We start from the raw sequence: 22,665 nt of genomic DNA, 5'->3' as shown, positions 1-22,665 counted from the left end.
GCAGTTGCTACACCCTCTCCATAACGAACTTTCATTTCTTTGCCTTGAGCGGTGACTTCACCATGTGAACCACGAAAAGTGGAGATATCAAATGGAGGAAAAGAGAACAAGAGAGGAGTTTCGAGTTGGGGAACTAAATCCATAACCAGAAACAATAAAAATTATGGGCTTTGAACCGAATGAAAGGGGACGGACATATTACAAAAGAGCTGATACCACAATTCCATGTACGGCAACATTTTAATTTCAATTTCCCCTCATTCTCTAGCATGGAGAGCTATTTTGAGATGCTTGACACGCCGGCAGATGAATCTAGAAGGACTACATGGCTATTTCGCCGGATCTGGTCCTCGGTGGCCTGCTAAACACACGCAGTAGATGACTGTGGAAAGAGACCTCTTGCCAAAAAGGAAATTCGTCGATATTTGCTTACGCCAGTCCTTATCATGGCACTCGCCGTCACGCGATCAAGAGTGGTTTGCAATCTTGACGATGGGAGATCAATCCCAAGCCCTAACCCTAACTAACAGCCCTAACTCAACGGCTGCCAACCCCGCCGAATCAGTTACAGATCTTCTCACAATTCCCCCATTCTCTCACCACGAGGTGTACTTCGTTAGAGCGCTTCAGCAAGGGAAACGCTCTCCATGGTCTTGGGCTTCCTGAACCAAATGTCTTCTTTGGGGGTAAATCTTCTCAATGACGACAGGACGTCACTAAGACGAGAACATTTTGTGAACACACATATATCATCCAGGGCTTTTTTTGTTTTTTCGAATTGAATGTTTTACTCTTCAGCTAGGTCCTGCAAATTTACTCCTCCAAAGCTGGATGGTTTGTTTGTCATCTGATTTTGACGAGTGATTCTAGAGCTAAGCGTTGGCCGTGGCAATGAAGTCTAGGGACCTCCCGACCCTGGTCCATACAAACCTTGTGGAAGAGTTCAGCGATGCATACCGATATTAATAATAGTTATGATTGGACTCATTACTTGTCTTTTGTTCATGCAGCTCAAGACAGTTCACCATGAATGAGGCCCTCCAGAAACTAACCAATATATGCATCCAACGTGTTCGTCAGCCTTGACCTCTGCTGGCGATACCAATGTTCGGATATATATAGATACTCCACCGAATGCCCAACAATCTCTTCGCCATTTTCATCACACTGGGGCCCTGCATGAGAAGAATCTCCGCAAATGGCTGGAAAACGTAAGAAACCTCCTAGAAAGAGGAGTGCGTCGGCTTCCACTGAAATGTCTCGTCGGTATCCCAACAGACGCGAACGCCTCCTTCGTCGCTTTTATGAACCCCTCGTTCTTTTGCATACCCTAGGTTCTACTAGAGGTGTCCACACAAATCGCTTGCCGGTATCGCCTTCAGACAATTCCCTTGTCAAAGACTGCAGACGAAGTTTCTTGAACGAACTGGCATATGTCTGCGACTATGAGAAGGGCGGTGACACGGTCACTGCTATCGGCTTGGAGTCAACTCCGCAGGGCTGCACCTTCTGGGTTGCCTCAAATACCTCACCCACTGCAAAGATCATCCCTTTTCTTAAGCTTCTCTTGCAAACACTGGAACGAATTGCAAACTCCACAGCTCCAGGACAAGGGGATAAAGAAGACATCGCTAAATTATGCATTTCTTTTGGTTCCAGGAGGATTAAGAAGTACCGATCACTCTTCTCTCGGGAGTTGGCGGGATGCAGGAAGTTTATAGCAGCAAACAAGGAAGCCTGTATGTTGTCGAAATGTGTCCCCAGATGAGAACTCCCCAAGCTTGAGTAGTTAGTTCGAGCTTTAAGCTAACAAATAAGCAGTGGGTGGCCTCGAGTTGTGGCTACAACGATTTTGCAACTTTGACCCAAACGACCTAGTTTACCTATGCAACCTAGCCTTTGAGAATCGAAAGTCACCAGATATGCGACACCTGAAAGAGTTGTGTGACGAACCCCCTTATAAAGCCAGCAAGGATGCGATCCATAACAAATTCGGCCGACTCCGTCACTACATCGGACGCCTTGCCCATCACATTCGAGCAGCTAACTCTCTCGTATCGACCGCATCTAAGCTCAGACATTTGCTTAACGGATTCAGCATTCGTGCCATAACTACTCCAGCAAGGGCAGAGTGGCTCCCACCAATCGATGAAGCAGCCGTCCGCGGAAAGACCCTACTAGACAAAGTGCTTGTTCGCATGCTCCCTGCCAAATCTCCGCAGCTGGGATTTTACCAACAGGAGCTGCGGAAGATGGATGAAGCGACCCAGGTATCCTATCGATTCTTAATACCTTATACAGACCCAACCGTTCGCCCACGAGTTCACGCAGAGGTACAAGTGCTGGAGCATTTCCACGAAAAAGCACTTGAATTCGAAGACTCAGATCGATATATTGCATGTAGCAAACCGGCTTGTTACTGCTGCAAGCTATACTTCCGGTACCATCCAGGTAACTTCGAAGAGCCTACGTCCCATTGCAAGATCTACCTGAACTGGCGTCCGCCTGATGTCAGCTTGAAGAGCGACGCTGGTGCTGCAAATGGCGAAGAAGAAAATGAGAGTCAAATCCTCCAGAGGAATATATTAAACGCGATGATTCGGGAAATCAGGAAGGATGCGCTGCATCAAATCGCTGGAAAGCAAAAGCCATTTAACTGGCATCCGGACTCGCATACCGGGATTACCCCCACTGTGGCAATAAACGGGCAGTCGACGGTAGTAGGGAGTGAATGGGGTGAAGAAATCGGAGGATATGATGGCGGCCTAAGTATATGCTTCCATTTGCCTCATCGGCTCTTTCTACTCTGGTAAGTGGTGTAGAGCGCTGACAATTCAATAATATTCTAGGCATTGAAGATAACGGCTCCTGCGCAAGCGTTACATCGCTCATTACAACACAGAAAATACCGGAATCGCTGATAGAAGATGATTGTGCGTGGGACAGGGTAGAAGAAGGGTTAGGTATGGAAAAAAGAAAAGGAAAAGAGAGAAATGATTTTCAAATAATTACCCCTCTTATCTCTTAATAACCGAGTGATATTAACAGGTATTCGCCAACTCCCGACTCCGACATATACCCATAATATCACTGGCACTATCGAAAACACGCCTCAGTTGATCAGGCGTGCCAGTTATTCCACCACTATTGGACACTGCAGTTTGGGTAGCATAAGCTCACCATTGGGCTCTTTTCTCGAGTCTTCTAACTCCAATGATGAAGAAGATTTTGACGATGATGGGGGTGTCCGTCTATATGACTAATTGTTTGTGGGGAAGGCTGGCACATTTATTGAGCTTTTTCGAAATATCTGACTCACGATTTTGTTAATGACAATATATATGAAAGCAAAGGAAAGATGTCCAAAATTTTAATAATAAATGGGTTGATTGAATAAATGAGATTTTCTTTCTTAGCTTGCGGCGATGTCGTCTCTATCTCTGTTCCTTCCATTCATTAATTGGATAAATTTGCGCAACCGATAGGTTATAAGTGTTCATGGATTAATTTATTATTTTGAAAAGAGGAATACTTCAGACCGTTTCCAAAAGAGCTGGCATTTGTTGACAGACAAATCTTCAGAGCTCCATTTGGTCTCAATTCAGAGATCCTATATAACTAATAGTCTCTGTTCTGCTTCTACTAACTATGTAAATTCATATAACAAGGTCAGAAAAGCAAAATCACCCGGAAGTATGCAATATCACATCCAACGAACACAACGAGACTAGTCATCAATCATTGAGTTAGGACATCACCGTTACCACCCTGCTAGTTCTGATAATGGCCATATATTGCAATCCAATGTGGTGACCCAATTGGACCAACTGTCGTAAACGTAAGAAAATACCTAAGAATAACTCTAGGGCATTTTGTTTTGCTAACGGCGTAGTTAAACACCGATTCTCCAGAGTAAAGGAGCAATGCGGCCAAAAATAACCTAAACCAAACCAAACAATATAATGGCAACGTGAACTAAAACCCCTCCATCCATGTCAACTGCATATAAATATCTTTCCAGTGATCAATGATCATTTTCACCAGACCTTCATAACAGATTCTAGTGTCCTTAAGGTTAGAGTCTCCATCATGAATCAATGTAATGGATCTGGGGTCCACAAGAACAAACCTGAAAATCCTATCCAACGACTGGGAATCTGGAAGTATGGAGCAGCTATTGTTTTTATAATCGGGTGCATTGCATATTTTGGCATTTTCGTCAACTGTAAACGAAAGGAGGCCGAAGACAGCACATATAAGGTCTAACTGCAAGTCATTCGTCAAGCCAGCGAGGGCAAGCGCGATTAACCGGATTTTGGCAGCGGTAGGAAGCGGAAGATCGAGGCGATACTCGCTTCGGTATGGATCTTTAATCACTAAGGACGTCTTAAATTCGTGTTGTTGAATTCGTTGTAATACTTCACCTAAGTATACGGATCCCAGAATGCCACCAGGTATACCCCACAATAAGTGTCTGAATACCATGGAAACATCATGAATAAAGTCCGTGTTTCTTCCAGAGGGATTACCAAGTTGTGGAACGAACGCAGTTGGCGGTCTGACTGCTCTCGTAGTTTTGTCAATTGTATCTGTTTTCAGAGCAGCAGAGAGCACCTGGTTGGCGTATTTACTATATAGCGATAAAACAATATCGTTATTGTTATGAAAGTCATGTAGATCATAAACACCGATGCCTATTATCAAAATTGTCTACTTAGCTTGAGACTTTCTTCTAGCCAAATAACAGCAAACCATACCATTTTCTAGAAGGTAACCCATTGTTGAAGCGAAACATGTTGGCAATGCTAGGTTACGAGGGCCATACCCCTCCGGCAAATTCAAATAACTCAACCCTCCAAGGCGGGCTAGATCTTGCAATCCTTTACCCCTCAATTCGCCGATATGGTATTGTACTGGTAGGTTGGCAAAGGTTTGGATACGACGCAATGCTCTCCTACCACTGTTGTTGCGGTTGAGACCCAAATTTGACTTGACGCTGCGAATACGATCGAGAAAAGAACCAGAACGGCTGGGCGAGCCCGCTGCTTCTTCCGCTGAGAAAATTACATATGGTTAGCTTAAGTGCTTAGCCTAATAATTTCTTGGTTTCTCTTCCCTCTCACCTGGATTTGGAATATTTTCTTGAGATTTAGTGGGTAGTACAATTTCTAAGACATCAATAGAGATACGGAGACGATTCAAAACCGTCGAACGAAGGGTGTGCCTCTGTGGAATAGTTGTGTCAGACACTATTCTGTTGGATATGTTTTCTGAAGAGCGCGTGGATATTTTGGATGGAGCTGGCGCACGGGTCGACTGTGCACTCCCATCGCATGAACGATGCGATTCGTTACATGAGCAAGAGTTTGGGTCACGCTCTGAAAATGCGAACAGCCCACTAGGTTTTAATATGTCGTCCGAACTGATCATGTAGGACCTCCGTATGGATTGGATATCTGAGAATTGGCTGTTGTTCTCGGATAGAATCTTAGAGTCCATGGTTGCAATTGGACTTCGGCAACGTTTCGACGGATTACGCTGGACAGTGTCGGAAGATTCATCCGACAACAGCGTCTGATTGCTGAATTGTCTCTTTGACTTGCTAGAGTTACGTCGAGGGTTAGATTCAACACAATCATCCTTACTTAGAGCTGGACCTGCAGTGCCCTGATGATTTTCATCTCCAATAGCGCCCCTCAGCCCGTCCGATAAGATCTTGTCTTCGCTATGGTCTGAAACTCGAGATTTACAGACGGGCGAGCCTCGGATACGACCACTCGATTTTTCAATCTGGAGGTTTTCAAAATGTGATTTTGGCGGTGTCCTAGCCTTTTTAACAGCCTCGATGGGGAATTTACATTCCCGAACAACCTGGCGAGATTCGACCAGAGCTTGGCTTGGTTGAATCCCATCTATCTGTTGATTTGATGGGATCCTAGGTATGTGGTTGTCTGCTACCTTCCGGTCCTCCTGCCTCGGTTCAATGGCGGTGACGAAAGGACATGTTTGCGTATGTTTTGGATCATTGGTAGGAGGAGGTTTTGTTTGTACGGATGGAGCAGTAATATTCGATCGATTATTTTTGGAGCTTCTGCGATACAACCGTGAAAGGTAACGCAAAACTTCTGAGAAGCCCATTTTCTTCAGCCTCGGATGCTCTGCCCTTGGATGGTATAGAGAACGATTGTCGATGAGGCCGGTGGAAGCCAGAATGGCAAAGCGTAAGGGTGCAAATAGGGTTGACAGGGTTTAGGAGGAGATATGTAGTAACAATATAAATGCAAACACTTCTGTTAACAGCCTTGGGGCGGGGGCAAGAGCGACCATAGGGAGGGAAGGAACAACCGTCCACGCCAGTAGCATTATTTGAAGCGGCCCAGTAGAGACTCAGCGAAGAAGTATTTGTGCGTGGAAATCTGTCTGGTGAGTGGTCGGTCTGATAACCATGGAAGACGGAGTTTGGTTGAACGTGAAAACAATCAAAGGGTAGTGTGAAAAATTCATACCGATTATCACTTCACAAAGTAAAGAAAAGAAGATAAAACACAAGCCACATGAATAAAAACAAGATGCCAGATTTAGGGGACTGCTGTCATTTCTCTGCATTCATCAGCCATAAAAAAATCATTGAGCAATGGGAAGAATGAAATTAACGGGGGGGGGGTGGGTGGAGGTAAATCGACATAGCTAGAGGGGTTGCCATTCACGGTATAAACGATGATCGAGCTGACATAGAGAAGATGTATCGACCGCTCTATTCCAGAAATAAACGCCGATGCTTCCAATAAAAATCCAAAACAAAGAACGCAAAAGTGAGATGCCAAAATAGCCAGGAATCGTTAATAAATCCATATCTAGGCCGGTTATGCACCCTAAGGAGAGCTGGAGTAATAGCGAATAGCGAGGCTATAAGCCAACGACTAGATCCTAGGCAACGCATGGGTTTATTTTTGCCTTCCAAACTCTATCCCAGCTTTTTTTAAAAAAAAAAAGAACGAAAGCCCAAGGGGTAAAAAGGATATAACGCTAGCGCCTATGCATATTTGAAGGAACTTGTTCTTTTTCTAGTTTGATTGTTTCTTCAATCATGCTTCGTCTGGTTCGCCTTCTAGAAGGATATAGCGTAATATGTCGCTCAATGTGAGAACGCCTTTGAGGCGGCAATTTTCATCCACAACGACCAAACGATGTACTCGTGACCGACGAATTGTGTCAAGTATGGTGTCGAGACCATCATCTGGTGAGCATGTGTAGATTCCGGGGAAACCCTAACAAAGAAAAATGTAAGTTGGCTGCTTCAAGGAAAATCCAATGACGAGCGGTGTGGACCTACAACTGGTCGCTTTTTCAAAGCCTCACCGACTCCAAGATTAAGGTCATCGTAAACACCCCCCTTGATCAGTGTTATGACGTCAACCGCTTCGAAAACATTGTATACAACGCCTGACAAACGAGAAACAACTTAAGTCAGCTGATTATTGAATATCGGAGGACGAGGTATGTATATACAGAGGCCCTCACCTTCAGAATTAATGATTGGAACGCTGGATATGCTACGCTCAACCAATTTGTGGATCACATCAATGACAGGTGTGTCCATGGTGGCAGTAACAACGTCATTATATGTCCCGAGATTTATTTCTCTCAAAGGTTTTCGTAACTTTTGCGTTTCACTAACGTTTACAGCTACAAACTTTAGAATGCGGTATTGCGTGATTACGCTAACTACCAGGGGTCTTTCAGTTTGAGAATCGTACGACACCAAAGGTATTCTGCGTGCTCTGGAAGAGAGCATACGCCGGCACGCTTCATACAGGGGTCGTTCGGGGTCAATAGAAACAGTTTCTGGTGGAGCAACGCCCAACGCTCTCTCGACTTCTATTACAACGAGTTAGCATACGAAAATACGAAGCGGAGGCCAATACTGAAGTAAGACAACATACCACGCAGGCTGTTCAGGCGGAACTGGTCTATTTTCGCTAACGCAGCTGGATACTGGAAGTAGTACTGAATGACGTTGATGTAGTCCGACGTGGTGAGTAACCCGGCAAAAGTTGAGGTCGTGGAATCCCATAGTGGAGCAGATACAATTCCTATACCGTTTGGATGGTTATCAGAGGCACATATTTTCTATGCGTTGCCATGAGCGGCGGTGCAAACCTCGACCGCATTGTAGCTTACCATTCTGCGTTAAAATGTTGAGACTCTCCTTCACTGAGAGGGCGGTGTCAAAGACAATTAGGCGGAAGCTAAGAGGCAGGACGTCATAGCTGGTACGGACTTTGAGGAATTTTCGGATTTCACGCTGTCACAGGGAATCATGTCAGCACTGGTGCTCAAGGAAAGCAGGAAATTGTATATATTTTGTCTTCTCTCTGTTATCTCCATTGAAGTGAATCGGGCAATAAGTGTAAAAAGCTCATCCACGTTTATAGATCAATCAATGGTTTCCCCCATCCCGATGCGGGTCCGCGTAGCTCCCAGCCCCGCATTAGTCCAAAACCTGGGGAAGGGCGGTAGAGGGAAAGAGACTGGACAAATAAAGCTAAAACAGAACATGGGGAGGAAAATCCCTAATATTCTTACCAGCGCCAATCTTTCATCGCGGTCGACAGCTCGCTCTGGTTGAGCGGGAGACATTGGACGAGACACAGCGCGGGGTCGGAGATAGGAAGATGGCTGTACGAAGCCCACCTCGTGACCACCTCTCGAGCCCGTTCCTGCCGATGGACTAGCGGAGGACGTAATGCCCGGAAGCCTAGGCGACGCAGTATGTGGTCGGTCTAGGGCATCATCGGTCATGTTGTGGTGTAAGGGTAGAACAAGTCTGTTCTGCACGGGATAGCCGCAAGTAGAGAGAGTGGACCAACTGGAACCGCTTAGCTGGCTTGGTTCACTCCAGAAATAGCTGCTGAAATCGACGTAGTAGGATTAGCCCAACAAGCCAATGTAGGGCAAGGGATGGACTTGGGGCGAAGGAAAGTATGGAAGCCGAGGGATCATGTAATTCAAATCCGACTTCAGCGGTTGATGGGAGACTATACACAAGGGCTACAGACATAGGTTAAACCCTCAATCCAGATATTAATTTTGAGGGGGTTTGGATATAGCATCGACATTAAGCAGGGAGAGCATGGCAATGAATAGGTATAGGAATAAGTTAATAGCTTATGAAGGGTTGGATGCTTTTGCTCCGGATCATTAGATGTTCCGATGCCGCATTCCGACTTTGAAAGGAATATTAAGGATAAGCAGCCTTTGATTATACATTTCTCGGCGGGATGGAATAATGGATGTGTGGGGGTATCTGGAACTAAATTAAATTTCTTCCATATCTGAGCCGGAATGCGGGGGTTCGGGTTTTCGTGAGCTTATATGATACTACCGTATAGTTATTGTGAATTGATTCCCAGACAACGACAGGCGCGCTTATAGTAGTAGTCTTAAACATCCGCAAGTGTAACCCCAACGCTGCTCAAAAGACAACCGATATCTATTCAAAGAACACCGGAGAGAACGTTCTAGCACGGATTTCATCAAACAATGCATCTATGCCGGCCAAACATGATTAAGCTTAAAATTTTGATCAAACGAAATTCATAAAAAAAAAGAGCCCGAAATATGACGCGCTAGTCGTATTTAAAATGACCGTGGAGTTGAAATAGACGATGAAACTCCCTTTACTATGCTGGCGTGATTGCGTCGCCGGATTGCTCGTTGTTGGCTTGGGGGTGGTTGACCTCCAAGCGTTCCGTCTTTCCCTCAACCGTTGGAACCGCTGCCTGGCTTGCATTGCGGCCCTTGTCGGGTCCGCCTTTCAGATAGGTTTCATGCTCTCCGATGATCTTGCCGCCTTGGATCCATCTCTCAAAGTACCCCTTTCGTCGCTGTTCACACAGCTTGTTCAGTTCTGGCCAGTACTTCGAGTGATCATACTCGAATTCTACTTCTCCGCCTACGGTTTTGAGCAGCTGCGCAGGTGGAACGTGCTTACGGAGGTCCTCGTTAAACTTGAGCTTTGTCCTCGTCAGCGGGTCGATAAATGGCGAAAGAAGCTTGAAGAATCCGTGAACCAGGAAAGGTACTGGTTAGAAGTTAGCTAAGATTGCTCTAGTTTTCGTCCCCAGTGCGGTTGAAAAACTTACTATTGACGACGAGAGCCCGACCAAGGCGTTCTGGGTAGTGGTTTTGGAGAATGCTCAGCGTTTGTCTGCCCTGACCAATTGTTGAGCCTTGCCCTGATCGCATATCACTGAAATTCACCAGCAATGCTAAAGATTCTTGATAAGGGCCCATGAGGTCGATAACACGCTCCACCATAAACACAAGGTGCTCCAGTTGTCGCTCACTGTACTCAGTGTTCTGTCTGGCTGGGATCAGATACAAACATGGTCGAGCATTCACATCGTATCCAAGAATGACTTGCTTGCCTGTTTCGTTCTCAACCGAGATATAGTCGGGTGTAAGTTTGTCAAGGCCATACTCACGGCGCCAGGTCAGAGTTCCCCTGAGTCGATTGCTGGCGGCACTCAAGTCCCACTTGGTAGCACGGAGATATCGAAGCAGACATTCGCGTGTCAGGAACATACGATCATCGTCTGTGATAGGCTCCGTGGGCGCATTCTTTGCCGTCGTAGTAGGAACTGTCGTCCATTCGGAAACAGTCGTAAGAAGCTGCTCGTATTTCGATTGTTGTTCAGAGGTTAACTCTGCAGGAGGCTCTGGCTTGCAGGTTTCTAAGGGCGACGCAAACGGCGTTTTGATGACTCCATCTGCAGCCGCAGTTGGGGATGAGGGAGTTTCATTTTTTGGAGCTTTCTTGGGAGTATCCTGGTTTGTTTCAACCTTATCGACGGGGTCAGCAGGCGTTTCCGCAGCTTGTGTTGGAGCACCGTTTGTCTCTACAACCATTTCCGCGGTATCTGAATGCGCAATTGAAGATCTGAACAGGGAAAATAATCGAAATCAAGTTTGTTCACTATCATAGAGCAGAAGTCAGGAGCAAAATTATGCTGAAGCTGATGCTATTTAAAGTTCGGCCGGCTACTTTTGATTGGTGAGCGGATTGGCTAATCAGAAGGCAGAATAATGCCAAGATGAAAGCGCGTGACAAACGCGTTTTCCAAATTTCCCTGAAGCTGTTTTGGCATTGACGACCGTAGTGTGTATCGGTATAGGGAAGCTTTGAACAAAAGACCCAATCTCGACGTGGAGGAGCGGAGCTATCAATGGAGGTTACAGGAGGCGAACTCGATGATGCCTTTTCGGGATCTTGCCCCGTCTGGAGTTCCGCAAGATATCGCGACAGAACTACGATCGATCATGCGGCTTCACTCGATGTCTGCTCAAGACTTATCCTACAAATGGGATGCATACTGCCTGAAAATGGGAGCAGAGGAAACGGGCCTAAATTTGGATACCGTTCGAGGCCTGAAGAGAGATATCCAGGATGTCTTGGAGCGCGAGAGTCGAGGGAAAGCCCATATGCGTGGAGCTGATAAAAGAAATGCTGTATCAGCAACCCCCCGAGCTGCAGCTAATAATCGGGATGTCTTCGAGATGTAGGTTTCAGAAACTGATTTTGCATACTCTATTAATTGGTTGGGGGATGAAAGACTAATATTTCATAGGCTCGATGATTTCGCCGCATCACCGCACAGCCGAACAACCAATGGAGCGAGCGCTGGCGCTGGGAAAAGAAAAGCCGCTTTTGGGACTCCTTCAACATCGAAGGTTGGCAGAGTCGAAAAGAGTGCTGGATCTCTAGGGAATCCTCAAACTCCTTTACGGCCATCGAATGGCGACCTCGCTGGATTACAGTAATTCATTTCCCATTCCTCTAAATGTGTTAGAGAAAGAAAATGTTAGTTAATAGTCGAACAGGCCAACCCCTTTCGCTGAACGACAAAATAGTGGACAAGTATTGGAAACGATAAACACTCATCTTTCGATGTCACAACCTCCGATAGCCCCGTACCCAATGGAACGTGTTAAGCCGACCGCGAACACCGATATGAAGAAATTTGCCTATAAACCGATGTCCATGCATTTAAATGAGGCGTCTGAAGTGCTAGATAACATGATAGATGAATTTATGGCTATCATTCAAAAACATCATGGTTTGGATGATACCATCTTTGGCAGTGCGGCCAATCAAAGTACCAAAGAGATAATTGCAGTGGGAAGAATTGCTTCGGACAGTTTAGAGGGAAAATTGAACACAGCATCTTTGGTTTTGGAAACATCTAGACGAAGTGGTGCAGGTTTACGAATTCCCCTGAAAATTGACTCGTTACCTTCGGTTCAATTTTTCCCTGGGCAAATTGTTGCCCTTCGAGGAATAAATGCTTCTCGAGAGTATTTCACAGTGTTCGAGGTGCTTTCCACACCGCTGCTACCGCCAGCTGCATCGCCTCCCGCAATAATACAATCGATCAATGATCGACTTGGGGATAGTGATGCGGAACGGGCATTAAATATTCTCATAGCTTCAGGGCCTTTCACCGCGGATGATAATCTGGATTTCGAACCACTTAGAACTTTATGCGCAAAGGCTGCCGATGAATATGCTGATGCTTTGATTCTAACGGGGCCATTCCTGGATCTAGAACATCCCCTTGTTGCATCTGGTGATTTTGACCTTCCGGATGAAAAAGGGTTGGATCCAGACAATGCGACACTATCATCCCTGTTCCAATGTTATATAACCCCACTCCTAAAACAACTCGCATCTGCGGTTCCAAGCATTTGTATTTTCCTCGTCCCTTCAGTTCGCGATGCAATCAGCAAACACGTCTCCTTTCCGCAAGAGAAACTACTTAAAAGGGATCTGGACTTATTCCAGACGAAGCAGGTTCGAACCGTTCCCAATCCCGTAACTCTCTCACTCAATGAAAACGTGTTTGGGATGTGTTCCCATGATGTTCTTTACGAACTAAGACAAGAGGAGGTGCTAGGAGGCAGACCTTCAGAGGGCGGCTTGTTAACCAGACTATCACGATATTTGATTGAACAACGGCATTTCTTACCTGTCTTCCCTCCGACGGCTAGAGGTAATCTGCCAAAGTCTGGGGTCGAGGGTGGGCTAGCCACTGGTGCAATGCTCGATACTAGCTACTTGAAATTGGGAGAGTGGTGGAATGTGCGACCAGACGTGCTGATTACACCTAGTATTTTACCTCCGTTTGTCAAGGTTAGTCCTGGCAATTTGTGTTGCGGATTGGATTTTCTTGATAACGTGGTGGAACCTTGCTAACCCATGCACCAACTTCTTAGGTAGTTGAGGGCGTCCTGGTTATTAACCCTGGGACACTGTCAAAACGGAAAGCAGCAGGATCATTTGCGCAAATGACATTGCACCCAAGGACCCTCACTGAAGAAGAAATGAATGTGAAACAGGTAGGGCACAAAGTCTATGAACGGGCAAGAGTTGATGTGATTAAGATCTAAGAAATATTTGGAAATGACATGACGAATGGGTCTCATGGATTGCAGCTTCGGGAGAATGGGCGTTATGGATAGGGGTGCATTCAGTGTCAATTATATCTCTATATATTCATATGCACTGTATTGTACTATGATGTTCAACATTTCGCTTCAACAATTGACTACTTTATATGCACAAAAGCTCCTCCCGACAAGAGCTTAACAATAAAATACAGAAAAAGAAACCATGCCTTGCCGAGTCTCCTCCATCCATTAACTCCAAAGAACAAAGCTATGCAAACAAAGCAAAATGTCGACATAAAAATGATCTGAATACCCATCTCAACCTAAGAAACACACTACAATCATTTCTAACCGCACGGCTCACCGCACGTCACCTCAAACACATGACCCTCCTTACCACGCCGGTACTGCCACCGACCCCTCCAGCACCTCTTCCACCTCTTCTAATCCCCCCAGCACCACCACCACCCACTCCACCACCACCACCACCCACAATAACCCCAACCCCTCCGCTCCTCTCCGCCAACCTCGCCCCGCGCATAAGCTCCTCGAGTGCTAAGTCCCTCCAAACAACCTCCCGTCTTGCCTCCATGGCGCGCGTAATGCCAAAAACAGCATGTTGGTCGGGGACAACATCATCCTCATCCTCAGGATTCACGGGTTGGTATTGAGGGGCGACGTAGATGTCTTCGACGGGGAGGAAGGAGTTGATGGTTGCTGGCATTGTCGAAGAAGGGTTTGAGGAAGGGTTGTTGACTGTGGATGTGGTGGCCGCTGTTGCTGCTGCTGGATTGGGACCGTTGGACGAAGAGCTGTCCGTGCCTGTGTTGCTGGTGAAAATTGAGGTGTACGGGCGGCTGAAGTCCTCGAAGAGGTCGGCGAGGCGGGGATGGTGGAAGTGTATGTGGTTTGGGGAGGAGTCTTTGGACTGGTTGTGGATGATTTGTGTTAGCTGATTGTCTTGGTTATGTTCTTAACGTTTGTGACGTACCATCTTGATTTGTTTATTATCTTACTTTGAGGAGTGGGAGTCTTCAGTTATTTCCCCTCTATCGATTGGAGTTTATTTCTGACATTTGTTTGTCAACATTGCACCAGCTCGACGTCATCGACAGATGGATCCAGAACGATTCAGTCACGTGATTTTATTCGCTTAGAAAATGATTTTTATTGAACGGAAAAAGATTTGGAAGTAAGTCACCTAAGTAGCTAGAATAAGTATACATAATGAAAAAATGAGGCTGTTCAGATTCAGCTAGAATGAAAAGATCAAGATAAAATAAGAGGAAATATATAGCCCTTGCTAAACTGGGACATATACGGAGGGGGAAGTCGTTTAACAGATGATGCGGAATACACACGTAAATGGAATCCAAAACAGGAGAGAAAAGAGATTTAAACAAGAATTAAAGGGAGGGCCCAAATATATTAGCCCAGTCATACTCCGGGCCCCGAAAGTGAAGTAGAAGGAATCAAAACCGAGAGGATAGAAAAACAGAATCGCGAAAATCCTGCTGCTCCATTGCAATGCTCCTGATATCACAAACCCCTGCTTTTCCATTATTTCCACGCCTTCCTTTTCCGTCAAACCTCATCGCAACACAATTGCATTGTACTGACCGTTGTGCCTGATGTACCCTTTTTCTATCCCATAACATGTGCAGTAAAAACCGAAGATCAAAAAATAATGGGAACAGAAGGAAATATACATAAAAGGAAGAAAGTAGAAACATAAAGTAGAAATAAAGAAAGCAGGTGAGGAGAGGAAATCGAAACTCATAGAAAAAGAAAACAAATACAAGATAAGAACTCAAGGGAACAAGACAAAAAGCATGAAATTATTAAACAAACAGGTACGACCGAGATCAGGAATTCGTGCTCATCCGGTGAACGATCGGCACAGCACTGGGAGGTAAACTCCCCATCTCCGTAATGACCATATCGATATACTCAGCGGGTGTGACGTCGTACATGATATTCAACAGCTGTAAGCCTGGTTTCTCCTTCCAGTGTTGGAGAGGATTGTTCGGATCAATGACGGTGTGGGGAGCTGGATCAGCCGTCGAAGCAGAGCCTTGGTTAGCCGCAGAGCCCGGCTTGGTGCTTTTTGTCAGTGGTGGCTGAGTTAGTTGATGTGAGGGTTCGCTAGTGGCCAACTCGTCCGCATCGGCCATTTCGTTGAGAACAATGCTGTCAAGAACTACCTTGTCGGTGAACTTAACTGTTTCGCAACATACAATCACAGGAATGTTTATGCCGCCAACCGGCTCCTTTGCAGACATTGCGACGAGGGCGGTGCCAACGCGACTGAAAAGGCGGCCATTGCTCGTCATGGAGTGGGCGCCTAGGAATACCTTGGTTGCTTCCTTTACCGCATGACTGATGGCATGAACCAGCGTATATTGCACTCGTAGTCCAGCATTGGCAAGGGTACGGGCAAGTTTTTTGCCTTCGAAAAGGGGACGGGAATCAATTACTGAGACGCGAAACTTTTTGCCCTGACGGTGGGCCGTAAGTAGGGTCTGCTGGACAATGTTGCTCCCGCCGTAGCAGAGGATGACATCACCATCATTGACTTTTTGAGCTGCGCTGTTTGCAATCACCTGGTCCGCAACTGTTATTTTTTCACGGATAAACCCGTCGATGAACTCACATAGTGCCTCTTTGGCTTCGTCTTCAGGACAGGATGGGTCTACAGCTGAAATGGCAAGTTTTATAGCACGAATCGCGTTGCCCTGGCTTATGGAAAGTGGTCGACAGGATGAAAGATATGAGATTTGGTGTGAGAGATGTGTTGTCAAGTTGCGTGCTAGCGATGTCCCAACGGGTGTAGTGTAAGACTCGATCACCTAGGACCAAAATTGTGAGTTAGCAATGTCTTGATAGAAATACTCTCTGGTCCTCGCTTGTAACAAAAAACGTAATTGGGATAAACAAAGAGGGGCATAACGTACCCTTTTAAAGGCCAGCAACATGGCCACACACCTCGCACTACTCCCACAAATCACATAATCCCTCATCTGTAACCCCAGTGCCAAAATAGCAGGATGAATCTCCTTTCCCGCTCCTGCGATTGTCCCTCGGTGGTTCTGCAACGACAAATGACTGAACATCGCAACCGTCTTACTAACAGCCATATTTTCCTCCTCCCACTTCTTCTTCCTCGACAATTCCGTAGTGTTAAGATATGAAACCGAGGCACGCCGCCCGGCAGTAGCAGCTCCTCCTCCTCCCCCTCCTCCCCCACCAGTCCCAAATTGTTTCTGTCCTTTCCCGCCCGAGCCACCGGTCTCAGCAATTTTTTGCGCCTGAGGCCCAGGAGGCCCCTTCTTCGACAATGGCTGGTTTAATTGCTGTTTTGCATTTCCGCTGGCGCTGCCACCGCCACTGGCCGCAGTGCCGCTCCCAGAAGCTTGCTCGCGCTCTTCTTTTTCCTTCGCTCGCCTCGCAGCTTTCTCGGCCTTGGCCCTCTTCTTCAGCTCGGCGCCGGAGAGCTTTGGGGTAGAATCGGAAGGCGCATTAGTGTTGACTTGTGTTGGCACAGCAGGAGTATCAGCAGGAGTTGTAGTGGTGGTAATAGGTGCTGAAGCAGCTGGTTGTGGGGTTCCATTCGCTTTCACGGAGGTGGTGGTAGTGGTAATTTTCGCCTGTGGAGAATCAGAATTCGGTCGATTAAGTTTACTTGTCGCGTCAAGCGTATTGGTATTCTGCTTTGAATAGTCTGCGTCTTTTGCAGGGTTTGGTGGAGGACCCATGATTGTAGAAACGATTGCGGGTTGTTGTGAGGGGAGGTGTTGCGGAAGAAGACAAGGGTTGGAAGTAGATTTTTTGGAAAATGATTGAGTCATGACGGAGGTCGATGCGTGCGGGCGGCGGCTTAGTTTCTTCTGCACCCAACCTTGACAGCGCGAATACCAGGCTGGCGGCGGAACCATTTTGAATGATTTGACTCAACACGGCACGCAGGCGATTCATTGCAGGTAACTGAAGAGGAAAGAAGTGCGATAGGGACATATTTATTTAGGAGTCTTTGTCATTCATATTCCAGGAACATATGCTGGCCATACACAGGCCACATATAAATAAATCTTCTGCAGCCTTCTGGCTATGCATGAATACGTCACTGACAGCTTCGTTCTCTTGTGACTCATTCATCTCTCATTTCATTTCTCATTTCAACTATAATAGGTAAGAAAGAAAAGTACACCAGGAGGCCGAAACGAGCATACAAAATATTTCCCAATCCCAATGATGATCTAACACACGAAAAAGGAAGATGGCAAAGAGGAAACAAAACGACAGAAAAAGATGGTCAATCGATCACTCTCCCGTGATCCTTCCCAATACCTTATCCTACAGGGCAAAGGAAAAATAAAAGGAAAGAAAAAAAGGCGCAAACGAAGCCTCAAAAAGTGGAAACAATAAAAAGGAATTTCCGAGACAAAAATAGGTGCACCATTATTCGTTCAACTGAACGTCCCCGGGAACCTGCCTCTCTCCACCATTTGCAATTTTGATCCCGAATCGCTCATGGTCGTCCGCCACTTTCCTTCTGAAAAAATTGAGATCAAGCAGAAGGTCCTCCATCTGCGCCTGCATCTCCACGGCTTCCAGTTCACCGGCGTCAGCAACGCTGGCATAATCGTCGCAATCCTCCCAGATCAGGTCGGGTTCTGTTGTAGGCGTGTCGTTCCCATACTCCTCTTCATCCATAATGCGCACACCGTCCGCAATGTTCTCTTTTCCTGGAACGGAGAACAGATCACTCTGTCTCGCCCGTTTGACTACCTCAACTGGCGGGATGGGGTTTTTTAAACTCTCCAGAGCAAGCTTCAAGTGACGACGCAGAGCATCATTCTCCGTCTGTAACTGGCGTATTTTGCATTCACTGACCATCTTGGTCTCTTCCATCAACCGTTGCAGCTTGACGACTTGACCTTGATACTCTTCTAGTTTTTCATTCTTCATCTCTGTTTCCCGTTTGCTGATAGCCTGCTGGTTCACACTGATCTGAAGCTCGCGGATGATCTCAGCCATTTCGGCAATCTGTGCATCACGTTCAGCGGCTGAAACATGATCCTGGTTGACGACAGCGCGTGTACGGATGTGCTTCGCTTGGTCTGCATAGCGCAGGGTGGAAAGAGTTTCCTCATAATCTGACGGGGCTATACATGCAATCATGGCCGTTTTCGAATTTCCTCCCAAGCTATCCTTCAGTAACCAAGTCAGGATAGAGTCACGGTAAGGGACAACTTCTTTGTTCTTGCGCGGTCGACCAGGTTTATTATCTGCTAAAGCGGCAATAACGCGACCAAGGGTAGTAAGAGATTTGTTGATATTAGAGCCTTCCCTTAGTCTCTGTCCCGTTGCTTCTGTTGATTTGGCTCGTTCTGACCCGGCAAGATCCACGAGTCTAATACGCGCTGTTCGTTCAGTCGTTTCATCCGTCGATAGGTCGTGATGGATTTGTTTTAGCATGATCGTGAAAACTGCATGAGACCGTGAGCTTGTATCGTTCATTTTCGTGCTCGCGGTAGTACGAGAAGCATCTCCTTTGCGCATGAGCCGCATAATCTCTGAATAGCTCCGTACTGGCACATCTGTTAGATCCTTTACGTACGGCCCGTCTGTTGGTGACTCTCTAATCTTCAAGTAATATGGCGTGTCTGTGCGTGGTGCCAACAGATCTCGTACATGCTCGTTGTATACCTCAAAATATGAGACGCGGACATTATAACTGATATCAGGTGATTCAGAACTCTCAATACGCTGGAACAGGTCTTCACATGTCCGTGGAATCAAACCAGGTTGCTCTTGTGTACCCATCATCGTGTAGCTTTTACCTGACCCAGTCTGGCCGTATGCGAAGATACATGTGTGATATCCCTCGAAATTGTGATCCAGGAACTCCTCGCCGAGGCAATTATACACATCTTCTTGCGTGGCGTAGTGCTCATCATTCTTATCATGAGACCAAAACGAATTATCGAACGTGAAAGTTTTATTTTCGAGGACTTTCCCCCTGTTCTGTATCCTGAAATTAGCCGGATCTTGTGCGCCAGAATGGGGCCTAGCTATGAGGGTGGTAGATTGAGTCTCGGGATTCATCGATATAAGACATTCCGTCCCTCGTTTGATTTCTGTAATCCGCCAAATTTGCGGGCTGGCCGTTAGAACCAGGAAGAGCAACTGAGAACAGTGGACTCAAGGAAAATATTTCGCTCCTCGAACAAACCTCTAGGTAAAAACCCCCTAACTCTCACCACAACCCTGACATTGCCTCCTCCCCCTGCCCCAACCCCATTAACGGGCGTCCCCGCCCGACTCGGCTCAACCACAACACTTTCCCTTGCTCTCAACGACGGACTGGAAGCTGTCGATCGAAACGCTCCGGACGATGCCATGGATAACGCTCCTGCGTTTGGCCCGATATTTGCTGCGGCACTGGAGTAAACGGACATCGGGGCTGACGGTACCGGCGACGCGTGGGAAACGATCATACCTTCTCCGTTCATCGAGACCATCGAGACTCTGGAGCCCAGTTGTGATGGTGATGGTAATGATGGTGGGCCTCCAATGCTGTTGTAGAAGCGCGGATCCAGCGCCATATTCCTGTTGTTTCTCAATATATGCACGATCTGGCTGAGGAGGTCGTGATGGCGGGATTGGTAATTTAAGTACATGTAGGGACAAGGGAAGGGAAAAAAAGTGTAAATGTAGTGAAAAGGTTTGGGGAGATTGTAAAAGAGAATAGTGAGACGGGAGATAGAGAGACAAAAAGGGGATTGTTGATAAAAATTTTGTCCAAATGATTATCTTTTCTCCGCCATATGGACAAGTTATGTATTTATTAAACGTTCGTAACGGTACCTTTCTCTGATTTCCAGCGTCGCGTCTTTTTTTCAGCAGATGTGCCTTGTTGTGTTGTGGCCGCTCTTGTGTGTATGTTGTTGATATCCCGAAAATATCAAGGCTATTATTTTATATCCTGGTATGTTATGGTTTTATCCCGTTTCTTTGTTCGTAAACAAGCCGTGTTTCTCGGGGAGCCTGATATATGGGGAGGAATGCGGCAGGGAAGGTGTGATGGTATGGAAACGCGAAATGGCAGCCGGTTTCACCTGCGGCGTATAATTTCCATGTTAGCGACTTATCCCTATATCAGAAATAAACATACATAACTAAATGTATGTACATGTATAGCATCCAGTCGGTTCATTTCTTGCCCTGCGATATTCACATCGACATGAAATGTAAGGAGGGACGGCGGGAATCGCATTCCATACCTCATCGTAAAACACCTTAACAAATAGTCGTGGAAGAAAGGATATATGTAGGTGACTATATGAATAACTATCGTCTTATCAAACTTGTATAGTTATATTCATCTCTTCTCCAACGCTTCTCTCCATGTTATTCCCACGAAGCGGATCTAGATTCTGCTATTGACGCCCGGTTCGTTGCCATGGCGACGGACAACTGGGAACAGGATAACAAGGGGTGGCAACATGCCTGTTTCGCTGGGGCATCGCGCCAAACCCCGATTCAATCGTTCCACAAGCGAGTCTGAGCTTTTTCGCTCTCAAAAACGCCCCCGTTTGCGAAGTTGGGATTCAGTGAAATCTGCTTCTCACTCAAATTCTCCAAAACTGTAATACTAATTCTGTTACTGACGTACAACAGATGTATCACTATCCTCTTTCAATTTACAAAAACATCTATTAATTGGGCCACATCATCAAGCTGAAAGAGATTATAATGAAGAATACAGAGTAGAGGTATTTATATCTAAAGTATACAATTTTAAAAATCTGTTCTAGAAGAATGTTGTCTGCTCGTATGAATAAATGATGATGGGATTAAATATACAGTAACTAGTGGTTAAAACACCACCCAGGACCTCCCAGTAAACCTATAGCAATAAACAGTGCATAAAAGTTTCAAACTTTTTGCGTAGCACTGTATGTATTCAAGGATCGCACCGTCTCCTGAAGCTCTCTCTCGAATTTAGCGTCAATCCGCTTTTGTCTCACAGCCAGCTCTGTTTCTCCACCCATACTCTTGGACCCCCTCTTTCTCTTCTGGTTCGGTGATGTGTTTTCTAAAGGCGCTCGTTCACGGCGAAGAATCTTTGCTCTTTCAAAATCAATTACCAGCACATTCTCACCTTCCTCACTCCAAAACATATTTCTTTCTTCCGCATCACAGTGGAGTACACCCAGCGCATGAACGGCCTGCAATGCCTCCGATACTGCAGACACAATTTGAGTCTCTGCAACATTACATTTTGAAATTTCAGTGCCTGCGTGGGCGAGAAGTAAAAGGTGGGGAATGTCTGCGATTCCATCGTAGAACATGGGCCGCTTAGAAACATCGATTGTGCCAAGACATACAGGAATATGTACACCTTGGATCGGCTGCAAGTGGTCGTAGAGTGCCTTTTTCATGCCTGAGGTAGGGACCAAACTCCAGAGGAAAACCTTTTCCTACCAGAGTGTACCCATATTGAAAAAGAATAACTTCAAAGAGTGCACCACGAGAACCGTGCCTATGCAGCGATTCGCAACCCAGAGGCTGGGACCAAGGATCTTTTATTTCTTGTAGTATCTGTGCCATGAGGAGGGAGAGGAAAGTGGTATGGTTGATCTTATGGACTTCTGTCCCATGTTCTTTGGCATTTGGACAGGCCCTATCCAGCGGCCCACCATTCAAGAGACCAAGCAAGCACTTCTGAGTGCAATATCGCCGAGTTCCATCCTTACAGACGGGGCCCTTGTAAGATGATACCCGGTTAGGTGGCGGAGGTACCACAACCATGACATCCGCAGGACGTCGAGGTCTTTTGCTAGGATGATTTGTGTCAGACTCGCTATCATTGTCATCTTCCCCACTGCTATTCTGCAATAAAGATGTCGGTTTGCAGGTTGACCGCGCGGCCTTTGATCGGGTGCGGACAGGGCTTTTCTTGACAAAGTTCCGAGCACTTTTCAGGGGCCTGTATGGTGTTGGGGGCTTCTCATCATTTTCCGGCGTTGGTGAATGTAAATCTTCTTCTGTAATCACCCACATATCCAATTGACTCGCGGCCCAGTCTTTCCATCTTTGATCATGGGGGATGGTCCTTATTGCTCGAAGTGCAAAAGCAAGAACCTGCCCAACCGCTGTCATATGTAACCTGTTTTTATGATCTTCGGGGTCCCCTGTAAATCCAGTTTC

At 46.3% G+C, this 22,665-nt stretch overlaps 10 protein-coding genes across 10 annotated transcripts; 3 read left to right on the top strand and 7 right to left on the bottom strand.

Annotated features, from left to right (window-relative positions):
* Positions 1 to 446: 446 nt before the first annotated feature.
* On the top strand, positions 447 to 703 carry HCAG_02523 (predicted protein; the record flags this gene model as incomplete). Its single annotated transcript, XM_001542302.1, has 2 exons — positions 447 to 476; positions 566 to 703. The coding sequence occupies 2 exons, from the start codon at positions 447 to 449 to the stop codon at positions 701 to 703; spliced, it is 168 nt and encodes a 55-aa protein (XP_001542352.1).
* A 552-nt stretch (positions 704 to 1,255) lies between these two features.
* HCAG_02522 (predicted protein) lies at positions 1,256 to 3,263 on the top strand (the record flags this gene model as incomplete). Its single annotated transcript, XM_001542301.1, has 6 exons — positions 1,256 to 1,739; positions 1,822 to 2,270; positions 2,302 to 2,451; positions 2,484 to 2,769; positions 2,850 to 2,963; positions 3,049 to 3,263. 6 exons carry the CDS (start codon positions 1,256 to 1,258, stop codon positions 3,261 to 3,263), a joined length of 1,698 nt encoding a protein of 565 aa, XP_001542351.1.
* A 761-nt stretch (positions 3,264 to 4,024) lies between these two features.
* HCAG_02521 (predicted protein) lies at positions 4,025 to 6,138 on the bottom strand (the record flags this gene model as incomplete). Its single annotated transcript, XM_001542300.1, has 4 exons — positions 4,025 to 4,046; positions 4,130 to 4,694; positions 4,758 to 5,054; positions 5,310 to 6,138. The coding sequence occupies 4 exons, from the start codon at positions 6,136 to 6,138 to the stop codon at positions 4,025 to 4,027; spliced, it is 1,713 nt and encodes a 570-aa protein (XP_001542350.1).
* Positions 6,139 to 7,085: 947 nt separating this feature from the next.
* HCAG_02520 (nuclear protein SNF4) lies at positions 7,086 to 8,802 on the bottom strand (the record flags this gene model as incomplete). The annotated part of the gene is made up of 6 exons (XM_001542299.1): positions 7,086 to 7,268; positions 7,334 to 7,443; positions 7,522 to 7,878; positions 7,944 to 8,093; positions 8,182 to 8,305; positions 8,587 to 8,802. 6 exons carry the CDS (start codon positions 8,800 to 8,802, stop codon positions 7,086 to 7,088), a joined length of 1,140 nt encoding a protein of 379 aa, XP_001542349.1.
* Positions 8,803 to 9,683: 881 nt separating this feature from the next.
* Positions 9,684 to 10,911, bottom strand: HCAG_02519 (conserved hypothetical protein; the record flags this gene model as incomplete). The annotated part of the gene is made up of 2 exons (XM_001542298.1): positions 9,684 to 10,084; positions 10,146 to 10,911. 2 exons carry the CDS (start codon positions 10,909 to 10,911, stop codon positions 9,684 to 9,686), a joined length of 1,167 nt encoding a protein of 388 aa, XP_001542348.1.
* A 411-nt stretch (positions 10,912 to 11,322) lies between these two features.
* On the top strand, positions 11,323 to 13,449 carry HCAG_02518 (conserved hypothetical protein; the record flags this gene model as incomplete). The annotated part of the gene is made up of 4 exons (XM_001542297.1): positions 11,323 to 11,561; positions 11,631 to 11,819; positions 11,914 to 13,192; positions 13,276 to 13,449. The coding sequence occupies 4 exons, from the start codon at positions 11,323 to 11,325 to the stop codon at positions 13,447 to 13,449; spliced, it is 1,881 nt and encodes a 626-aa protein (XP_001542347.1).
* A 370-nt stretch (positions 13,450 to 13,819) lies between these two features.
* Positions 13,820 to 14,443, bottom strand: HCAG_02517 (predicted protein; the record flags this gene model as incomplete). Its single annotated transcript, XM_001542296.1, has 2 exons — positions 13,820 to 14,377; positions 14,441 to 14,443. 2 exons carry the CDS (start codon positions 14,441 to 14,443, stop codon positions 13,820 to 13,822), a joined length of 561 nt encoding a protein of 186 aa, XP_001542346.1.
* An 871-nt stretch (positions 14,444 to 15,314) lies between these two features.
* Positions 15,315 to 17,204, bottom strand: HCAG_02516 (conserved hypothetical protein; the record flags this gene model as incomplete). Its single annotated transcript, XM_001542295.1, has 2 exons — positions 15,315 to 16,298; positions 16,404 to 17,204. The coding sequence occupies 2 exons, from the start codon at positions 17,202 to 17,204 to the stop codon at positions 15,315 to 15,317; spliced, it is 1,785 nt and encodes a 594-aa protein (XP_001542345.1).
* Positions 17,205 to 17,907: 703 nt separating this feature from the next.
* On the bottom strand, positions 17,908 to 20,132 carry HCAG_02515 (hypothetical protein; the record flags this gene model as incomplete). Its single annotated transcript, XM_001542294.1, has 2 exons — positions 17,908 to 19,523; positions 19,952 to 20,132. 2 exons carry the CDS (start codon positions 20,130 to 20,132, stop codon positions 17,908 to 17,910), a joined length of 1,797 nt encoding a protein of 598 aa, XP_001542344.1.
* Positions 20,133 to 21,389: 1,257 nt separating this feature from the next.
* On the bottom strand, positions 21,390 to 22,617 carry HCAG_02514 (predicted protein; the record flags this gene model as incomplete). Its single annotated transcript, XM_001542293.1, has 2 exons — positions 21,390 to 21,784; positions 21,843 to 22,617. 2 exons carry the CDS (start codon positions 22,615 to 22,617, stop codon positions 21,390 to 21,392), a joined length of 1,170 nt encoding a protein of 389 aa, XP_001542343.1.
* Between the last annotated feature and the right edge of the window lie 48 nt (positions 22,618 to 22,665).

Source organism: Histoplasma capsulatum, genomic scaffold (genome assembly GCF_000149585.1).
Source record: "Histoplasma capsulatum NAm1 scaffold_2 genomic scaffold, whole genome shotgun sequence".
NCBI lineage: Eukaryota > Fungi > Ascomycota > Eurotiomycetes > Onygenales > Ajellomycetaceae > Histoplasma > Histoplasma mississippiense.
This window is presented reverse-complemented; position numbering and strand designations above follow the sequence as displayed.